The sequence below is a fragment of the Impatiens glandulifera genome, chromosome 2 (assembly GCF_907164915.1).
Source record: "Impatiens glandulifera chromosome 2, dImpGla2.1, whole genome shotgun sequence".
Classification (NCBI taxonomy): Eukaryota; Viridiplantae; Streptophyta; class Magnoliopsida; order Ericales; family Balsaminaceae; genus Impatiens; species Impatiens glandulifera.
In genome coordinates, this window is record NC_061863.1 from 63,002,272 (window position 1) to 63,021,101 (window position 18,830).

The window sequence follows — 18,830 nt, forward strand, 5'->3', positions numbered from 1 at the left end:
TTAAGCTTTTGGGGTCTCAAATTTCAGAACGAAAATGGAGGGTTTATCGCTAATATGCGCGGGTCTCGGAAATATCGAGGAGGATGAAGATGGAAATCGCATTGGCTATTCCAAGGGGGAGTATTGCTTAGGTAATCTGTCTAAAACCTTGATCTTTTTGCCGATTATTTTCCACTCCCAACTAACGGTTAGCTTTAGATCAGCTGAGTTCAAAAGTCGATAGAAATGAGGGAAACATTGAGTTCTAATGCGGTTTGGTTTAATAATTTATTTTTCCTTGCCGCTAATTTTGGCCCTGAATGCTTGCAGATAATATAAAAGATTTGTTGAGATTTCTAAGACGAGACGACCCACAGACGCGAGAAGTATTCAAAGATGTCTGCAAATTGAACACTGTGGGCAATAATTTGATACCCATTATGGAATATTGCCAGGATGATCGTAACCTGGTATTAAATGCAGGTGCTTTTCTTCTTTAGCTTTAATAATTTCCTCCCGCTATTCTTCGGATAACTAAAAATTGATCATACATACAATATGTGTACACAGTCAAGGTTTTGGTGTTTCTGACAATGCCTGTTGAGTCATCATCAACTGATATAACCCAACAAGTAGAGTATCTTTGGAAGCTGAAGTATACAATTACTTGCAGCAATATTATCCCTGTGATCGTCTCACTTTTGGAGAGCCCGCTTGAGAATTTGGAAAGGTTAGTTTGAAAATCATGACATTGCTTTTTCCCTTGGGGAATCATATAGGTATTAGGAGAAAATGGGTAATTCCAAGTGGAAAAGGAAGATCATTTAGGTCATATTTGCAGTACCTTTTTTTTTCTTTCTCATTGGAAGTGGTCAACGAAACAAGTAATAAGGCATTTTTTTTTGTTTCTTAGCTTTGATTGATAATATAGAACCTTTGATATACCAAATCTTCTGGTACCTTGGTTCTCTGGTATGACATTTTCCTAAAAGTTTATTTATTTATTCATTTATATAATATATTGTGGAGTTTCAATGCCATATGGAAAGCTCATTATGGATACTATTCTGATGACCAATTCCATGCCAAACAGTGAAGCATTCACAGAGGATGATTGGAAATTAGTTCAACTGGTGCTCACATTCTTCCGTAATACTCTGGCCATCCAGGAAATTTCTCCTCAACAAAATGCTGGCGTGTCTTCCACACATATTTTGCCAATCAGAAACAGGTTTCTTCAACAATTGTTCAATGAGAATGTGATGGACTTGATCTTAGTTCTAACTCAGCAAGTTGGAGGTCCTAATGCCCATCTCCGTCATGATAGTCTTCTTCTATTGGAAACCTTTTATTACTTATTCATGGGTTACGAGCCAGAGTTAGTTGCCAAAGCACATTCAGAGGTCTCCAAGGTTAACTTCCCTAGCATTTTGCAGTTTTTACTATTTTTTTTCTTTGTCAAAATTTCAGTAGCTATTCTAAAGGAACATTTCCATGACCAAAATGAATATGTAGTGGATTAGGGGTAGTGCTCAGAATTTAATAGGAACAAATAAGCAATAGACATAATTGGTGGAAGTGTTATGCGTATCATATAAATCATAAGATTGTTAAAAAATAATGATGCAAATAAGTTGAATAGATCACTTAAAGGCACTTTGACTGAAGTGGGGGTTATGACGGTGAGATGATGTACTAGCCTTCTCTAGGGGCTAAAATCCTGATCAAAAAAATAAGTTCAATAGAAATTTTTAGGATAAATCATCAGTTCTGATGCATTTAAACACTGTCTAAAGTAGATTACTAAATGCCTTTAAGTTGTTGAGCAGATTTGACGATTCAACACTTTATCTCTTTAAAGAGAATCTCCTGTATTGGTCAAGTTTGAGAATCTGAAAGTATACATAGGACAGTGAGGGGAAGATAAGTTGATATTAGTAATTTAACCTTTACATTTGGAAATACTGAAGATTAATGGGTCTGAGTAAAGTAAGGAGTTGATTCAGTTTTTACTTGTTCTGCGATTCTAATATGTTTAGTGGAGTAACTAATACATAAATTGCCCCCTCCCTCTATCAGTTGGATTCTGATGCCAAAGATCCTATTAGTAGCCTGAAGTCTATTATGGAAGAGGAGAAAGAGAAGAAGAAGCTCATTAGGCTCCACAACAATGCGGGGTTTTCACAATTTAGTGGAATATTTACTCGTCTTGCAGTGGTATGTACACTTTCTCTCCCACGTGAAAAACAGTATTTCTTTCCCAAAACCAGTAATTTTTGAAGGCCTTTCCTGCAGGATGGTTCTAAAACATTACATAAAGGAAATCCTCTTTCAGCTTCTCGGAATGCCTTGATGAAAACACAAAAAACACATCGAGGTCCACTAAAAAGAATAGCGTGGGACCATGGAAGGTTGCCTTCAATGGAAGATGATATACTGAAATTACTACATGACTTCATAAACCAGTTTTTGTCTGGAAGTTATAATGGTACACCTGCTATTTACTGGCTTCAATATATTTGTGCTTCCTGAAAGAAAAAATAGACTTTTCCTTCTTTATACAATCATAGTTCCATAGGCTTCTTGTGGATTTACTTACTCTGCCTGCATTTTTTCTCAGTTTTGATGCAGTCTATTCGAGAAGATATTGTGAAGGAACATCATACACTTCAGAACAGTGATATTATCATGTTCTTTGAGGTTGCTAATTTCATAACATCTTTTCACTATCACAATTTATTGAGTCTGAAGGTGAGATGGCCGTTTCTGTTGCATTACATATATTTTGTTAGTTATTGGCTCATTGCTAAATGATCTGATAATTGGTTTCTTTCGAACAAATCAGGCTGTTGAGAAGGTCCCTTCAGGTGATATATGTGGGCCTATTGCTGAATCAATGAACGAGTCAATGTTTACTCTCGTGTTTTCAAAGTGGCGTGACACATATGATGGCTTGAAACAGACACAAAACTACAAATTTTTGTCTGCAACAGGATCTCTTATGAAAAGCATGGTAAATTATTATTTTTTTGTCAAAAACTAATAATATTTGTTATTTTTTTTTATTTTTAATGTAGGAAGCTAGCATGACATCCACAACCATGACTTTCACTTCCATTTATAAGGCGTTCTAAGTGGCAATAAAAAATAAATAATATATATATATATATATATATATATATATATATATATATATATATATAATATTTGTTATTACAAAGTACTTATATATAATATAAATATTTTAAAATGATAAAACCTACTTATTCAAAGAACTGTAATATAGATAAACTAAATATTTATTCAACTCAATGCAATACTGTTATTTATTCTGTACATTTCTGTAAGAAAAACTTTTCTATATTTTGATAACAATTTTAATTAACATTTCTTGATTTAAAAATGTATATCATTTTTGTATTTCTAACAAATAACATTCTTATAGATATTAATTTTGATCATTCCCCTGTTAAAGTAAGATTTATTAACACTTTTTATGCAAAAGCATTTAGATAAAATCAAATAGAGAGAATATTGATATGTTTCGCCTATTTGATATCTTAAAATTTTATGCGTTTGATAGATTCGCGTGTTGGATTTGGTGCTTAAGTTATCTTCTGAAGATTCCAGGGAGCCGCAGACAGTTCGCATACTTCTTTACAAACTATTTTATGATCAAACTGATCAAGGCATGACTCAGTTCCTCTTGAACCAGATCACAGGTTTTGATATTCACAAACAAGCTAAAAGGTATACTACTCCCATCACCCATAACAATCACCGTAGCTCCATTTTTCTTTTCAGAAATACTAGTTTTTAACCATTGATGTGGTCTTTAGTCTGTTATAGCCTCTTCTCTGTTTTAGACAGCTTGGTGTAAACCCCAACAGCTGCAACCATTGGGACACTGTCTTTTTAATGAATTCTAACATTTAAAAAAAAAGTCAATTTTAATAGCCTAGGAATGTGTATTTTACATATCAATCAGAATGTTTGATGAACTCTATATCAAAAAGAAGTATCAAGGGTTATGCAGATTATAAATCTATCAGCTACTTGCTCAATGAACCCTACATACCAAAGAAAACATATATCTTGTAAATTTATGCAATGTAACCCAAACATTACCTTATCCAGCAATTTTCTTATTTATGTCAACTGTTTTCCTCATAGATTTGATGCTTGGCCATGTAAATTTGTTGGTCATAATAAGTAATATGTTTACATGTCTTGCATACAACTTGTTTGACAAAAAATATTCTTCCCAGTTATCTTATTGATCTGGTAGAGAGTATTCATGTTGTCATACGGCTAATGGAAAACCTTCAAGAACGTGGATCATTAAGGGTATGTTCCTTTCAATTCTATGAAGTTTCAATTTTATATTTTAAGTATCTGTTTTAGTATTCTTTGAAGTGAATTTCTTTTCTTCTTTTTATTACTATATGTTTCTTCAATTTTGAACAAACTAAATAGAATAAATTTTCTCTTGTGGTAAAGGTTTGCCGGAAGTCAAGGAAGAAGAGAATAAAGAAGGTACATAAAGACAAGAACACAGACCCAACAGCTGGAGATGACATTCAACTTCAGAATGAGGGTGATAACATTAACCATGAAGTTAATGAAGCTTCTAGTATTGGCATAACAGAAGATTTTGCAAATATAAATCCCAAAGGAAATGAAAAAGTGCCTGAATTGGATCTGCCTGAGTTGGATCTGCCAAGTGTAGAGGAGGAACATCCAGCAAAGGAGAATACAAGGTCTGATAAAAATATTGATGACCTTAACGATGGATCAGGTGATTCCTCTAATGATGAGCAGATAGCTGAAACCAATGAAGTTGACTTTAATGTATCGACCATGGTTTCTGCACTAGCAAACAATTCAATTATCCAGAACTTATGTTGGCTGCTAAAGTTCTACAAAAGCAATTCCGTCCGCACAAATCATTACATTTTAATCATTCTGCGAAGAATCTGCGAGGATCTTGAACTTTCTCCAATGCTATATCAGGTATAGAGAACAATAGGTTAAAGTGATCATTATGCTGGAAGATTAGCAATTTTTATTTTTATTTTATTTTTTTTTATTTTAACGAATTTTGCAGTTATCCCTACTTGGCATCTTTCATGAGATACTCTCGGAGCAAAAGTCTCGGCCATGCAAGGAACACGAAGATCTTGTTGTTTTTCTGACAACCTTGGTTAGACGGATGATGAGGAAAATGAAGAGTCAGCCTCTTCTTTTTGTAGAGATACTTTTCTGGAAGGCAAGAAGAGAATGTCATTACATCAATTGTGAATCATTGTTGCATGAAGTTGGCGATCTAAGGGCACAAGCCAAAAAAATGGGAAGTGCTCATGTAGATGGAGAAAATTATCCAACTCAGGGTAGAGGTGGAGTCCACATAAACATAGCCGATGCACTTGGTGATGATGATGAGGATTTTATCATCTCCCACAATGATGGAACCAAGTATATATTGTGCTTTATAATGATGAATTCTTTCTAGCTGACTTTCTGTTCAACCATTAACATAGTTTTTCATTATTATTTCTTATTCTGGTTTTGAAAGGAGCAAAGACGGAGATGGTGCCAAATCAATATCTGATGATGATGATGAGGAGAGCCAAGGAGAGGAAAAGAAAACTTCTTCTGATAGGTAGAGTTGTTGGAATTATAACTTTTTGTTTGTTTGTAGCTCCACATCAACAGTTAACCCACCTAAGTTATTTCGAGTGCTAATTGTCTTGAACTAAGAAGTCGATGTCTCATGATCAAATTCCCACTTAAAGCACCTTGATTGATGTTGGGCTAGTCCCATCCCAAAAAAGAATTAAAAAAAAAATCAACAGTTGATAAATTTATTGTTTCCCATGTTCCTGCAGAGTGAGAGGTGACTCCAAACAGGAGCATGAAAAGGTAGTAGCTAGTAAAAGGCGCAAAAATATGGTTCTGGATGCAGATATGGAGGGAAAACTTGTAGCACTGTATGAAAAGTAAGTTGTCGACTAAAAAAGTTATGTCGAGCAGTTGTTGATTAAACAAGAGACTCAGCCTAGAGTGGTTTGGTATGTTGACAGATTTAAAGATGAGAGGAGGTGCTCTTACATGATTGCAAAAGAACTTGATAGTGATGGGAAATACACAGCTGTTCAAGTTTCCCGCAAACTGAAACAGCTAGGACTCACTGTTGTTAATAATCGTCGGTTAAAAAAAACAACAGAAGTGGATGAGGATCTTCAAGGCAGTATTCAATCTGACAACTCTGATAATGAAACATTATCATCATGCAGGAAAAGGTACTACTACTACCTCCTATTTGGTTACTTGTTTAACAAGAAAAAGTAAATCCTTTGTGTGAGCCCAATATTTTGGTTGTGTTTAGGCAAAAGAAAAGTGGAGCATCAAGTACAAAAGAAAAGAAGAAAGAGTTGAGAGCAGGTTCTTCTGTTGAAAAGGATCCAATAAATACTACCAAAAGGTATAATTCAGTCAACATTGCTTACTATTTTAAAGACTAATTTGATTCTATTCTATTTCATTTCATTTCAATCAGGGACTTGGAGGAAGTTAATGCAACTATTGAAACATACAGCAGCAGGATGGAGATGATGGATGTTGAAGATGAGCAATTTCATGAAGAGAGCTTATTATCTGATGATATTGGGAATGATAATAATCTTCCTCATCCTAATTCATCTCCCAGCCCCATCATGCTTACTGATGCTAATAACACAGCATCTCGTAGAAGGAAATTGAGGATGATCATCGACGATGGAGATGATGATGATGAGTAGTAACAAATGTTCTCTCTACATGTAACATATAACCTCAAAACATCCAAAATGTGTTCAAATGTTTTTGTTTTTTTAAAGGAGATCAATTTTTTATAGTATTGAAAAGTTATGAACATGAAGAAGTCTACTCACATTTTTACAAACCCATCAAAATGAAAAAAAATAATAATCAGGCATTATAGTGCATTTGATATAAAATGATATCTGAAAAAGGAAACATGGAATTAAGTAGAGAAACATTTGCAATTGAATTAAATAATAAAAATCCCATATGATACTCATCAGATTAAAAACATAAGTGATGTAAATCTTGTTTCTGGAAAGAAAAAAATAATGTTACAATACAAGCAGCCTACAAAACTAAAGGAAGAAGAACAATGAAGGTTGATCATGATAAGATAGAAGTGACACGGACAGAGTGATCAGCAGAACCAGTCAAGAAAATTGGCAAAGTTGGATGCCAATCTACAGTGGTTATGGCTCCGCTGTGAGGTAGACTCTTCATGCCCTTCATCGGACCCTGTACCTGATATATTGGTGCTCGCACTGAACCGGAAGTCACCAGCAGTCTTCTCCCATTAGCATCCAGCGCCATTTCATGTTTATTGTATGTCGAGTTCTCAAAATGGCAAAAACTGCATAATACCATTTCATGTTTACTATTTACTTGTTGCAAATATTTACATCATTTTGCATCTACTATTCTTTTCCAAAATAAGACAATTTACAATTACCTGCTACAATTTCTTGACCAAAGTACCTTGCCCGGCTTCTGCAAGCTCCATTCATAAATCTGACAAGTGAACCATGATTGATCAGAACATTCGAGTTCAATTTGGCATACAAAAAGAAGACAAGTTAAATTTACTTGCCTTTCCATCTATACCCAAGCTAAAAATGCTGGTTTCATCAGGCCCAAAAAGAATAGAACTAATGCCAGAGTCATGAGCTGGCCACCCAGTTATTTGTAAACCCGCAGACATGTCTATTTCTCGCTAAGTAGAAGAATATATACCTTGAACAATGAAATGCCAAAACAAGAAAAGAAAAACCTAAAGACAAACTAAACATTTACACAGCTTCAACTGACCTTTTTCACCATTTTTCTTTTCTAAGATGATACTTTGGGATTTAAACTGTTACTAAAACAGAAAAAAAAAACTGCTTTAGTTTTACTTCTGATAAAGATAACGGTTTGGTGGTGGAAGACCCTTCTCTTTTTCCCTTCTATATTTAATTTTTAATTTTTGAGACCAGGTTTTCTTTTGGAAGCGGATAGCACAACAGCCTCTCTCTTTATCCCATTCCTTGTCAAGCAATTATCTAAAGATTATAACATTAAGGATACCAAACATTTGAATCATTCCGTCAGTTGAGGCAGCAGCTAAAATCTTCCCATTGTGGTTGAAACATAGGGAAGTAACTGCTGGAGGATCTTTACCAAGAGGAAGTACTGTCTTTAATACAATACAAAAAAAATAGTTTCTCAGGCAAGTTTTTTATGATAATAGGAAATCATCTTTGCGTGGATAGTAAAAAATGTACCATGGGTTTCCATGTCTTCATGTTCCAAACAGTAAGTGATGGACAATCCAAAGATTCTATTAAAGTTGCTCCACCACTCCTACAAGAGAAGATTTCATCAAATTTACTAACAACTATACAAGAGAAAGATAAAGCTAAAACAAGCAGAGAATAGGACTGCGGTTGATAATCTGAAGTAAGAACAAGACAAGAAACAAGCATGTGCTCAATACTATCAGTTATATATGTCATGCACAAGACCCAGAAAGTTTTTTCAGTTCTATCCCTGATATGGGGTACAACAACTATCTAGTTACAATAGTTGTGTGAAAGCATATATAATATGTCATACATCAAGGACTTGTTTCATGTAGGGTTATCTGGATTAAAACATATTACATGAAAAAATATCTTGTTTGATGAGTAAGTGAATTATTTGGGTCCAATAACCAAAATATCCTTAGCATGTGATATTTTAAAATGTTATAAAGAAAGAAATAGGGGCAATTTAGTATTTTAATTGATGGTCTGAATGACTTTATAGCTTGATGAGATGTTGGATTATTTGGGCCATGATTTATGAAGGGTTAATATTTGGATTTAATCCGAAAAACCTCTTATCACATCATGATTCAAATCATCAATTAAAATACCCTTACTTTATTTTTTTATAACAATCTAAAATATCAAATATAAAAAACATTTTAGTTATTTAACCTAAATAATCCACTTTTTCGTCAAAAGAAAGTCACAGAGGCTGGGGAAGAAGACTGTACCTTTTGGATGCTGCTGCAGACACAAAAATAGGTTCCACGGGGCTGCACTTCAAATCCACAACACTGCAAAAAAGACATACATAGAAAAGGAGGAGCCAAAATAACAATAATAGCAGTATTTATCTTCTCTTGCAAAGAAAAGAAAAGACATATGTGAGAAACCTTGGGAATGCTGAAGTTGTAGTGAGGTCACAAACAACTCTTTTAGCATCCACATTCCACGCCTTAATGCCTCCCTCAGCAGTGCCTATCAGAAGCTTTTATTAAAATAAACAATAAACTTACATGCACAAGGAAAAAATCATAGTGTTCCCGTACGAAGTCAAATGACTTACCAAACGATCAGATTTACAGTCCCACTCAAGCGACATGATTTCTGAACCACAATAGATTGTAGCATTTCTTGATGCTGGAGTTGATGAATCATATGTCCATATCCTGCAGAAAGCAATTCAAAGAGAATTAAAGCAACAAGGAAATGATTGAGCTGGACTAACACTTGCTATATTCAAATCCAGATCCGGATCTTTCAGAGAGATCGCCATTGAATTTCTGCATACAAATCCAGATACATTTGATAATGAAAGGTGTAGATGGTTGTGATACACTAGAAATCGTGCAACCTTCAAACGCCTTCCACCGACAATCCAATTGCCCGATTACCATGAATTTTTTACAGTTTGTAGATCTTGGTGACAAATTATTTTAGCACACTCTATCATGGGGCATATTTTTTAGGCGTACCCTGGACCTGGGGATAACTAAGTTCATATACACTCCATTTCCAAACAGAATATCATCCAGATCCATACCAAGATGAGAAATCAGGATGAAATTGTGTTTACTAATGATGCTCTTTAATATTTTTTGAAAAAAAAGATGCAAAACAAACTTCCTCTCGAACTGTGGAGAACATTTAACTTATATGACATATTGATCCTCCTTAACAGACTAATATCTTCTATACCTGACTGTGCCATCCACGGAAGCGCTGGCAACATTGTTCCCTGATGCAGAAAAGCGGCATTGACTGATTGGATTAGTGTGGCCTAAAAATGTTTCCTGAGAAATGTTTTCAGATAATTAGAATAGTGGCAAAAAGAATTCTTGAAGAAAGTAAGAACGGGAAGGAGCAATGAACACGACAAAGACCACTGCAATAAAAAAACATAATAAGCATCAATTTCAGAGCACGCATTACCTGGAAGTCTATTTTTACTTCTGAAAAATCCTCTTCTCCCTGGACATCCCTACCATTATCTGCAAAGCACAAAAAACAAATAGTCATTTAAACAAGTCCTGTTCAGAAGACTATTGTCTCTATTCAAAACACTCCACCAAAGAACCACATCCAGCATGAAGACAATGTTAGAGATGCATTCAACAGCCTTAAAATACCCTCATAAAGGAGCAGTAGTATATGTCAAAATTTTACACATCATTTTACACAAATAATTTGATTATTTATAACCTACGCCAAACAAGGTTATTTGAAAATAACCACTTGGTTATTCAAATAACCTCATATCAAACAAGGGCTGCATATATTCAAATAACCTTATATATGTGCACATTACAAGTCTACAATGACCAGACTTGGACATATCTTTCACAAAAACGTAGATACTGTGAGGTTCATGCTCTCCAATTCATCCAGGAACACAGCTTCAATAGGTCGTGTCAGGTCAAGACCAACATTGATATTCATTTTTAAAGCAGAAGTAGTTGGATAGCTCATTAGTGAAGCGATGTCCTTTTCATATTTTGCATTGACAAGCTAATGAGATAGGAAATCACAAGGAAAACACTAAACCAGGATATTACTATAATCATCACTTACCTAAATAAAGATCATCTTGAAACATTTGAAGCCTGCTGTTTGACCCACCATCTCCAGCATGCGGATTTAGTTCAAATTTTGAAGCTTGAGATAATCTAGATGGATCCTGTACAGAAACTTCTTCTGTTTCTTTTGCATATTGACGTTCAAGTAAGCAAGTTTCATCAGAAGCCTGAGATAGGTTATCACATGCACTGCTCGTTGATATTCCAGAAACATTATATGTTTTGCTATGTGCCTGACTAGCATCCAGTTCAAGTTTGATTGTAAGATTGCTGCATCAGACAAGTGCAGTCAGTAATAAACAAACTTCTAACTTGAGAAAAATCACTGAATCAACTAATATGCTTACCTCCTTAAATGATGCAACTGCTTTTCTTTTTCTTCCAACAATGCTTGGAGCTCAGATAATCTAAGATTAAGTTGCTTAACATCTTTCTTGAGACGGTTGATAACACTTCTCTCAGAGCTGATCTTTAGCAGAGCTGGGATTCGTAACTTAGCTAAGGAAAATTCATGGTTCGAAATGGAAACAAAATAGTGAAAGGATTATTGGCATTGAATAGAACTTTGACGAAATCCAAGTAAAAACTTAGTTTCTGTTTATAAGGATATGGGTACCACTAAATGCTTCACTTAATAAGTTCCTGACTGAAAGAAGTAAGGCATCAAACCACTCCTGTGAAAAGTATATGCGAAATTGAGGCTCCACATTCGGATTCTTCAAATATGGGATGGCTGCAAGAAAGACAATAAATTTACGGTTTATCATGTAAAAATGAACTCGTAACATTGTAAAGAAGGGAATACGACGACAGACAACCCACCGAACCATGACATCCACTCCTGACCCCTTTGTAACAAATCATTGCCGTAGATTGCAAAGAACTCAATAACCTTATCTTTCCTCCCCGATCGTATAGCATGCACAATGTAAAAACGGAGAATCGATACTTCCAGCTTTGACAATGTAGCAATGAATTCTAACTCAGAAGAGGAAGAAAAACATTGCTTGAAAAACTTGAGTAAGCCAGTTAAGTTTTCTGCCTGAAACTTTGGGATGTATATAGAAAAAATCAAGTCCATTATCTTATCCACTTGAAATCCTTTGCCAATGTCAGTTCCTAACTCTTTGTCAAAAGCTTGCAAGCTAGTTGTAAATCCCCGGAAGACAAGAAATTCTCTCACAAGCTCCTCCGCATACAATAAATTCTCCATCTTTTTATTGCAATCGTTTCACAAGATGCAATCCTAATACAAGATGGAATTTTTACAGTTAACTTGTGCAAACCTATTCATGATATATGTAAACAGAACAGAACTAATTAAGAAGTCTATGATTCAGACTTGTTGTTTCTTTTAGCATAAAAACACCACATTTCATGATCAATTAAAAAATACAAAGCAGAAAACTGAGCATACAGCTACAGAAGGCAATAATGCATAAATTTGCTACTTTCTATTCTCAAGTAGGTGAAAAGAAGAAACAACAATTGATGAAGTGGGTACTGACATACAAATCAATGTGATTCAATTAGGGAGTAACGGAGAAAGCTCGATTAGACAATTATAGATTGAATCGGGAATTCAAAAGAGCATACTTGAAGGAAGGAAGTTCTATCCAAGAGTAGTAATCTAGAAAGGAAATGATCAGAATAGACGATGATCAGCTATTTCGTCTTCAATCATTGTTCTTCTGCTCCTTCTTGCTCGTCGTCACTCGCGTTCTATTACTCGGGTTCGAATCAGACCCGCATTTCCTCTGGCCACCGTCCGAAACGGAAAAGAAGAGACCCGCGTTTCCTCTGGAGTACGATACGACGCGCTCTTGGTTCTCGTTCCTTCACGCGCTCTTATACTTTGGATCCTAATGAGTCTTTTACAACACCTTCCTTATTTTTTAAAAATAAAATATATTATAGATAGATTTATAGACAAGACACCAATCCCCCGTTCGCTTACAATATACGAAAAGAAGAGTTTTTTATTTTTATTTAAAATTCAAATAAGTTTTTTAATTTAAAAAATGTGACATATTAATATGACATTTTAATTAAAATCAAACATTAACATATTTGGCCTCACTTTTTTTTTATTTGAGTTATTTTAATGAATAAATTATTAATAAACATTATTTATAAAATCATTATTTTATTTTAAATAAATAATTATTACATAGGAGATCTTTGTCTTTTTTTTTATAAAAAAAGAGCTACTTCATTATTAACAACTAATATTTATAAAAAAAAATTTTATTTTATCCAAATTCAACCTTTATAAAAGTTATAATTCTCCGTTATAAAGATTTTATATGCGATTAAAATTATAAAAAAAATATATATTTTGTCTTTAACGGTTTTAAACACCATTAACTTGTTATTTAAAATATTAATATCACTAATTTAACTGCGAATAAAGAGTTTTGACTAGGGCTGTAAATGAGTCAAGCAGAGCTCAAGCTGACTTGAGCTCGACTTGATTAATTCTTTTTTAACTCGACTCGAACTCGAGCTCGAACGAGTTTAGAAATTTGAGCTCGAGCTCGACTATTTACCTATAAACTCGGCTCGAAAAAATTTGAACTAAAATTAAATTTTCAAATATTTGTTAAGAAAAAATATTTATTTTCAATTTTATGTTTTAATATTAAAATAAATAAATATATTATTTATTATTACGCTTGAAAAAGCTCGACAAGTTATCGAACAAATATTATATGAGCTCGAGTTCGACTCGAACTTGGTCGAAGTCAAACTCAAGTCAAGTTTTGACAGAATGACTCACAAGTAACTTGACTCATTTGTAGCTCTAGTTTGACTACCGAATTAAAGAGAATGTGTAATTAAAACCTTTCATTCACTAAAATTTGGTAGTTAAATTAGTAACATTAATATTTATTTAATTATAAATATCACATGAAAAATAATTTACGTCGTTTAAAACTTTTAAACAAAAATCTCGTTTAGTTTAATTTCGTAAACTTTTATATTAAAGATAAAAAAATTGTTATGAGATTTAAAAGTAAATTTCCAAAATCTTAAATGGACAGTGAAACTTACCTGGAAAGGGTCGACCCCAAGGCTGTCAAAATCGAGAGTTTACGTAAAATCGTATCGTAAACTCGTAAGAGTTTACTTATAAATAATATTAACTATTAAATTATAAATCATTCAAAATATTTTAAACTTAATAAATAAAAATCATTCAAAATACTTAATAAATTGTTCATAACCAACTTTTAAATCAAGAAATTAAATCATCAACATTTGTCTCATTGTTAACATCAAAATTGTCTAAATCATCCATAGCATCATCAACTTCAACATCATCATCAACTTCATCATCATCATCTCTTTCTACTCCTTCTTTTTCACCATCTTCCTCGCATATTTCTTCTTCATTTTCTCTACATTCAGTACTCTCTATAAATAAACGTGTTTGATATGACGATAAATTATACGCATCATTTTCTTCAGTTATCCACTCATCATCAGAAGAAACATCTTCAACGTATTTTCTTAATACTTGCGTGTCATTTAACTTCATGTTGTACATGACAAATACCAAGTCATTCATTTTTTGTTGATGTAGACAATTTCTACTCGACCCAAAATGTTCATTTAAATTGAAAAATAAAATTTAACCTACAAAAATCTTGCTCAAAACAAACTTAAATCAATAAAGTTATTTTAGTCACAAAATTACCGAATAAATAATAGTGATAATTAGAAAGGTAATGAAAATAAATTTAGAATTGGTTGAGATTGGAATTATTTGAATAATATAGAGATATAAATAAATAATGAATGGTATTGATTTTGAGGAGGTAGTTTTATTTTTATTTTTATTTAAAAAAAAATTAAGTTGTATTGATATATTAATAAATTAAAAAATAAAAATTTAAAATAAAAAATATTTTAGTTAATAAATTGAGTGATATAATAAATAAAAATAAGAATGAAATGATTTTGGGTTGATTTTGATTATTTAAATAATATATGCTGAATAATAAATTAAAATTGTTATATTTATGATTTAAAATAAAATATAAATAATATTATTATTTTCAAAAATATAAAAAATAGGATTAATAAAAAAAATTAAATTTCATAAAGATGATTGAATCGATTCATAAAATAGGTTAGGCCATCTCCAACCGGACACCAAAACGCAAATGCATTCCCATTTTTGCTCCAACCGCCACCATACGCATACTCAAAATGAGAATTTACTCTCTCTCTAAAAAAACCCATATATGCCTAGTTACTGTTCATTTCCCAAATTTTTTTTATAAATTTTTAAATAAGCCCTTGAAATATATACACTCTTTAATTTAAATATTAAACTTGTTTATATGAATTATTTGAAACATTTCATTTGCTCTATAATTAAATATTAAATTTTATTATACTTAAATTTTATATAATTTATTTTTTATTTTATTATATATTTTTATGTTATATTCTATAACTTAAATTTTAGTATAATATGTTTATTTATTTAAATATATTATTAAATTATATGTTAAGTATGAATTATTGATATATAATTAATTTTATTTTAATTTTATTAAAAATAAAAAAAGATTAGGGTTAAATATGTAAAATTAATAAATATATAGATAATATTAATAAGGTTAAAAAATTAGTGTAAGAAAAGAATATTCTAAGAATATTTTTTTGAGTTTGAAAATGAGTTTTTGGGTTGGAGATGAATTACTGTTTAAAATGATATTTACTACATTTTGGGTTTAGAAATAAGTTTGTGGGTTGAAGATAGTCTTAGAACGAATCTCTAATTTTCATAAACATGGCTTAGAGATAAAAAAAAACTGACGAACTAAAAATATGCTTTGGCGCGCTTAAGATTGACACGAATCTCCAACGCCGGAAAATTCATCTTGACCTGACTGACGGCTGCATCTTCCCCGAATAGCTCTGATCTGGTCATTCGGTTACACCTGGTGCTGCCGGAACGGTTTATCTCGTCGTCAATCTCTCTCTCATGGCCCTTCAGTTTTTGATTCACTGCTTTAGACAACAAATATCAGTTTTACGTACTAAATATTCCGACAAGAGTGCATTTGCCTGGACAAAATAGATGTTGTTGTCTTAACAATTAACTCAGCAGCTCCACCAAGTGGATTTTTTATTTTTAAAAGGAGAATGTCTGTCTGAGTGCTGAAAATTCTTGTGTTTCAGTCAAGGAAAGAACATGGTGGATAAATTATACGAAACAATGTTTGTTTGTTTGTAACTACGATTTATCAGGCAATTGAAGGCTAAAATTTTAAGAAATATATTCCTCTTATGAATCACAAGTTTCTTTTGATTGATATATTTTCTCAAAGAGTGATTGAATGTTGACAAGATTGTGTTAGCTTGAAATTGCGTATTCTACAGAATGGATGATAGTACTGAGAACAAAATCATCTTAGGGCTTTCTGAAGAAGGGTTTGATTAGGATGTCAATGCTCCAAGAAAGATCAAAGTATTGTAGGCTACTTCTACTTATACTTGTTTGACTTGAATATTTTATTCATGATTTGCATGATTTAATCTTTTTCTAGTAAGTTGATGTCCGGTTTGTAAGTAAGTTAACCTCCTTGGATGGATAAAACTTGGTTTGCTTGGAAGTTGGTTTTGTTGACATAATATGTGATTATTTTATATTGGTTTGGAAGTCTTTGTTCCTCCACTCTTGCATAGGAATCAGGATGATTTGGAAAATGCTCATAAATGTCGGAGTATCATGCGGTTCTTTAGAATTTTGATGTAAGTTGCAGCAAAGTAAGTAGACAATTTTCTTGTGGTGTGTGCACACATGTTTTATTTTGTCCAGGTGTTGGAGAAGGGTCTTAGGGGCTAGCATACATACATTATTCAGAAGTTAATAGTTTACCATTTCAATGACTCAAACAAATTTAGTGTCAGATTTGTTGATATTGACATTGTTTGTATCTTTAAAAGTTTCGCGACAACTCTATCAATGCAAACTCAAACATTTAAAAATATATATATAAAGTTGACTCCAGTTTCTTAGCGGTTTTGGATGACAAACCATCTTTTGGTCCTTAAAAGTCAATTTGGATTATGCTTCCCCCATGGCCTTTTACTGATTACTAGGATGTTGGATTATCCTATTTTTAACTTACAGGGCAGGTTTAAGAAATGAAACATTAGCATGCTTCTTTTTGATTGATGTGACTTGAATGCTTTCCTTGTATAGTTGTATGCAACCTCTCTATAGCTGCCTCGTCATGTTACAGCCCCTCCATTTGTTGGTTAACATTGAAAGGAAATAGCAATTAGATGTATATTTGTTCTGCTTGATGTTTCCCATAATCAACTTCTGTCAGAGGTCACCTTAATTGTTGCTATCTTTCACAATTGACCGTTGGACATCTATATAAATTTCAATAAGAATGTGGAAGATCATCTTCATCTGCTTGTGAAATTTACGAATTTTAGCCATGCTAAAAATATCATCAGAGAATACTCTTTGACTAGCTAAGCTGTTAGAAAAGCAGGAGCATAAGAACTCTGTCTGACTTACCAAAAGGTTTGCCATTTTTTAGTATGAACCAATCAATCATTGCATGAGATCCAGTGGCTATGGCATCTATGATTTTGCATGTTCTCTGGAATGTCCTTGTATTCTTTCATCTCATGAAATAACATGTACATTGTATACTCTATTTCATAGTAATTCTTAATCAGGTGTATTGGACTCATTGTTTCTGCAGTTAAAACTCTGAGGTGCATGATCAACCGTATTAATTTTGTTCATATAGGTGTGCCATAAGAATTGGGCCACGTTTTACATGGAAAGTACTGCACACAGTGTATGGTCCATCTTGTTTTTATTTGCCAATATTAAAAACCTTTTCTTCAACTTCCCAAAAATAAAGAAAGCATTCAATGTGTATTTGATTCTGCATAGCCTTGGAATTAGTAGTCACATGTGCTCCTAATTAAGAGACTAGTCTTATTTATTCCCTAGACTTCATGTTTAATTAACAAGGCAATACATCTGACTTGGCAAACAATATATGAACAGGAACAGACACACATGCTTTTGCATCAATAGGTGTTCTTCCTCCGTAACGCTGGCCGAGCCCACATTCAATAAAAGGATATTGTAAGTGGTTACCGCCGTTCAATATTTTAAAGAAATATCCGTATTTTACAGTATGCCAGATTAATTGATGTTACGTGTGTGAACTCTTTGTTAGTTGCAACACAAGATAGCTAGATGTATATGCTATAGCTACCCATATTGTGCTTGTGACGTGAATGTAACATGAATGTCTTAATACTTTCACAATTGCTTTTTGTCTTGAAGAAGAGCATAGATGAAGGGACCAATTGGTTTCAAGTCACTTTCTCTTTTTGGGTACTTGTCCCATTGGCCATCCTATGTCCATGTCTTTCTCCAACATTTTATGGGACCCCATGTCTGCTATGTTCTAGTTTCTTTACCATAATAATTAGTTCAAAATTTTATAGGGAAAATGACACAATTTTCGTTGGCTTCTAACCCTTTGGAAAGTTGAATTCACCACCACTCAGATAATTAGTGGATGTAAAAGCATGAAGTTTCCTTGCCAATCGAACTCCGGGATATTTTTTTTATCTAGCAGATTTTCTATCAAATTTACAGTTGGGTCAATGATACTGCCCCAGAATTAATTGCTTATCTTGTAATTTAGTTGCAATTTGACATATTGCAAACCCCATGCAATTAAATTTTGTTGTACTCATACAACAAGTATGACATGATCCATTTCAATTAGATCATGTCCACTTGATTTTCTTAACTTGAAATGTAGCATGCCTACAGATGGAATATATATTGTAGCATGAGTGACATATATTCTCTTATATTTTATTTCCCCATCTTACCTACAAA

General features: G+C 33.0%; 2 protein-coding genes across 3 annotated transcripts; one reads left to right on the forward strand and one right to left on the reverse strand.

Annotated features, from left to right (window-relative positions):
* The first annotated feature begins 293 nt into the window (after positions 1 to 293).
* LOC124928117 lies at positions 294 to 6,894 on the forward strand. Its single transcript, XM_047468646.1, has 16 exons — positions 294 to 462; positions 550 to 709; positions 1,073 to 1,391; positions 2,059 to 2,196; positions 2,275 to 2,467; positions 2,600 to 2,730; positions 2,825 to 2,992; positions 3,563 to 3,729; positions 4,248 to 4,326; positions 4,480 to 4,992; positions 5,087 to 5,454; positions 5,555 to 5,641; positions 5,868 to 5,978; positions 6,063 to 6,281; positions 6,368 to 6,463; positions 6,539 to 6,894. Exons 1-16 carry the CDS (start codon positions 300 to 302, stop codon positions 6,777 to 6,779), a joined length of 3,153 nt encoding a protein of 1,050 aa, XP_047324602.1. The 5' UTR covers positions 294 to 299; the 3' UTR covers positions 6,780 to 6,894.
* A 136-nt stretch (positions 6,895 to 7,030) lies between these two features.
* On the reverse strand, positions 7,031 to 12,717 carry LOC124926168 (WD repeat-containing protein 91 homolog). Of its 2 annotated transcripts, none has more exons than XM_047466347.1 (15): positions 12,521 to 12,717; positions 11,747 to 12,170; positions 11,541 to 11,657; positions 11,272 to 11,422; positions 10,920 to 11,194; positions 10,281 to 10,339; positions 10,047 to 10,141; positions 9,415 to 9,517; positions 9,242 to 9,336; positions 9,080 to 9,142; positions 8,325 to 8,403; positions 8,128 to 8,236; positions 7,652 to 7,764; positions 7,514 to 7,572; positions 7,031 to 7,414 (listed from the first exon to the last, which is right to left on the reverse strand). In XM_047466347.1, the coding sequence occupies exons 2-15, from the start codon at positions 12,135 to 12,137 to the stop codon at positions 7,168 to 7,170; spliced, it is 1,956 nt and encodes a 651-aa protein (XP_047322303.1). In that variant the 5' UTR covers positions 12,138 to 12,170; positions 12,521 to 12,717; the 3' UTR covers positions 7,031 to 7,167. The 2 variants fall into 2 exon arrangements, with proteins under 2 accessions (XP_047322303.1, XP_047322304.1); XM_047466348.1 differs by having other exon boundaries at positions 11,272 to 11,413; positions 11,535 to 11,657; positions 12,521 to 12,715.
* Between the last annotated feature and the right edge of the window lie 6,113 nt (positions 12,718 to 18,830).

Coding starts and splice junctions, on each gene's coding strand:
- LOC124928117 (XM_047468646.1), top strand. CDS start 300: ATGCTTGCAGATAATATAAAAGATTTGTTGAGATTTCTAAGACGAGAC. Junction 4,993..5,086: donor TTTCTCCAATGCTATATCAG/GTATAGAGAACA, acceptor CGAATTTTGCAG/TTATCCCTACTTGGCATCTT. Junction 5,642..5,867: donor AAGAAAACTTCTTCTGATAG/GTAGAGTTGTTG, acceptor ATGTTCCTGCAG/AGTGAGAGGTGACTCCAAAC.
- LOC124926168 (XM_047466347.1), bottom strand. CDS start 12,137: ATGGAGAATTTATTGTATGCGGAGGAGCTTGTGAGAGAATTTCTTGTC. Junction 10,340..10,919: donor TCAAGATGATCTTTATTTAG/GTAAGTGATGAT, acceptor TGTGCTTTGCAG/ATAATGGTAGGGATGTCCAG. Junction 9,337..9,414: donor ACTGTAAATCTGATCGTTTG/GTAAGTCATTTG, acceptor TTTTAATAAAAG/CTTCTGATAGGCACTGCTGA.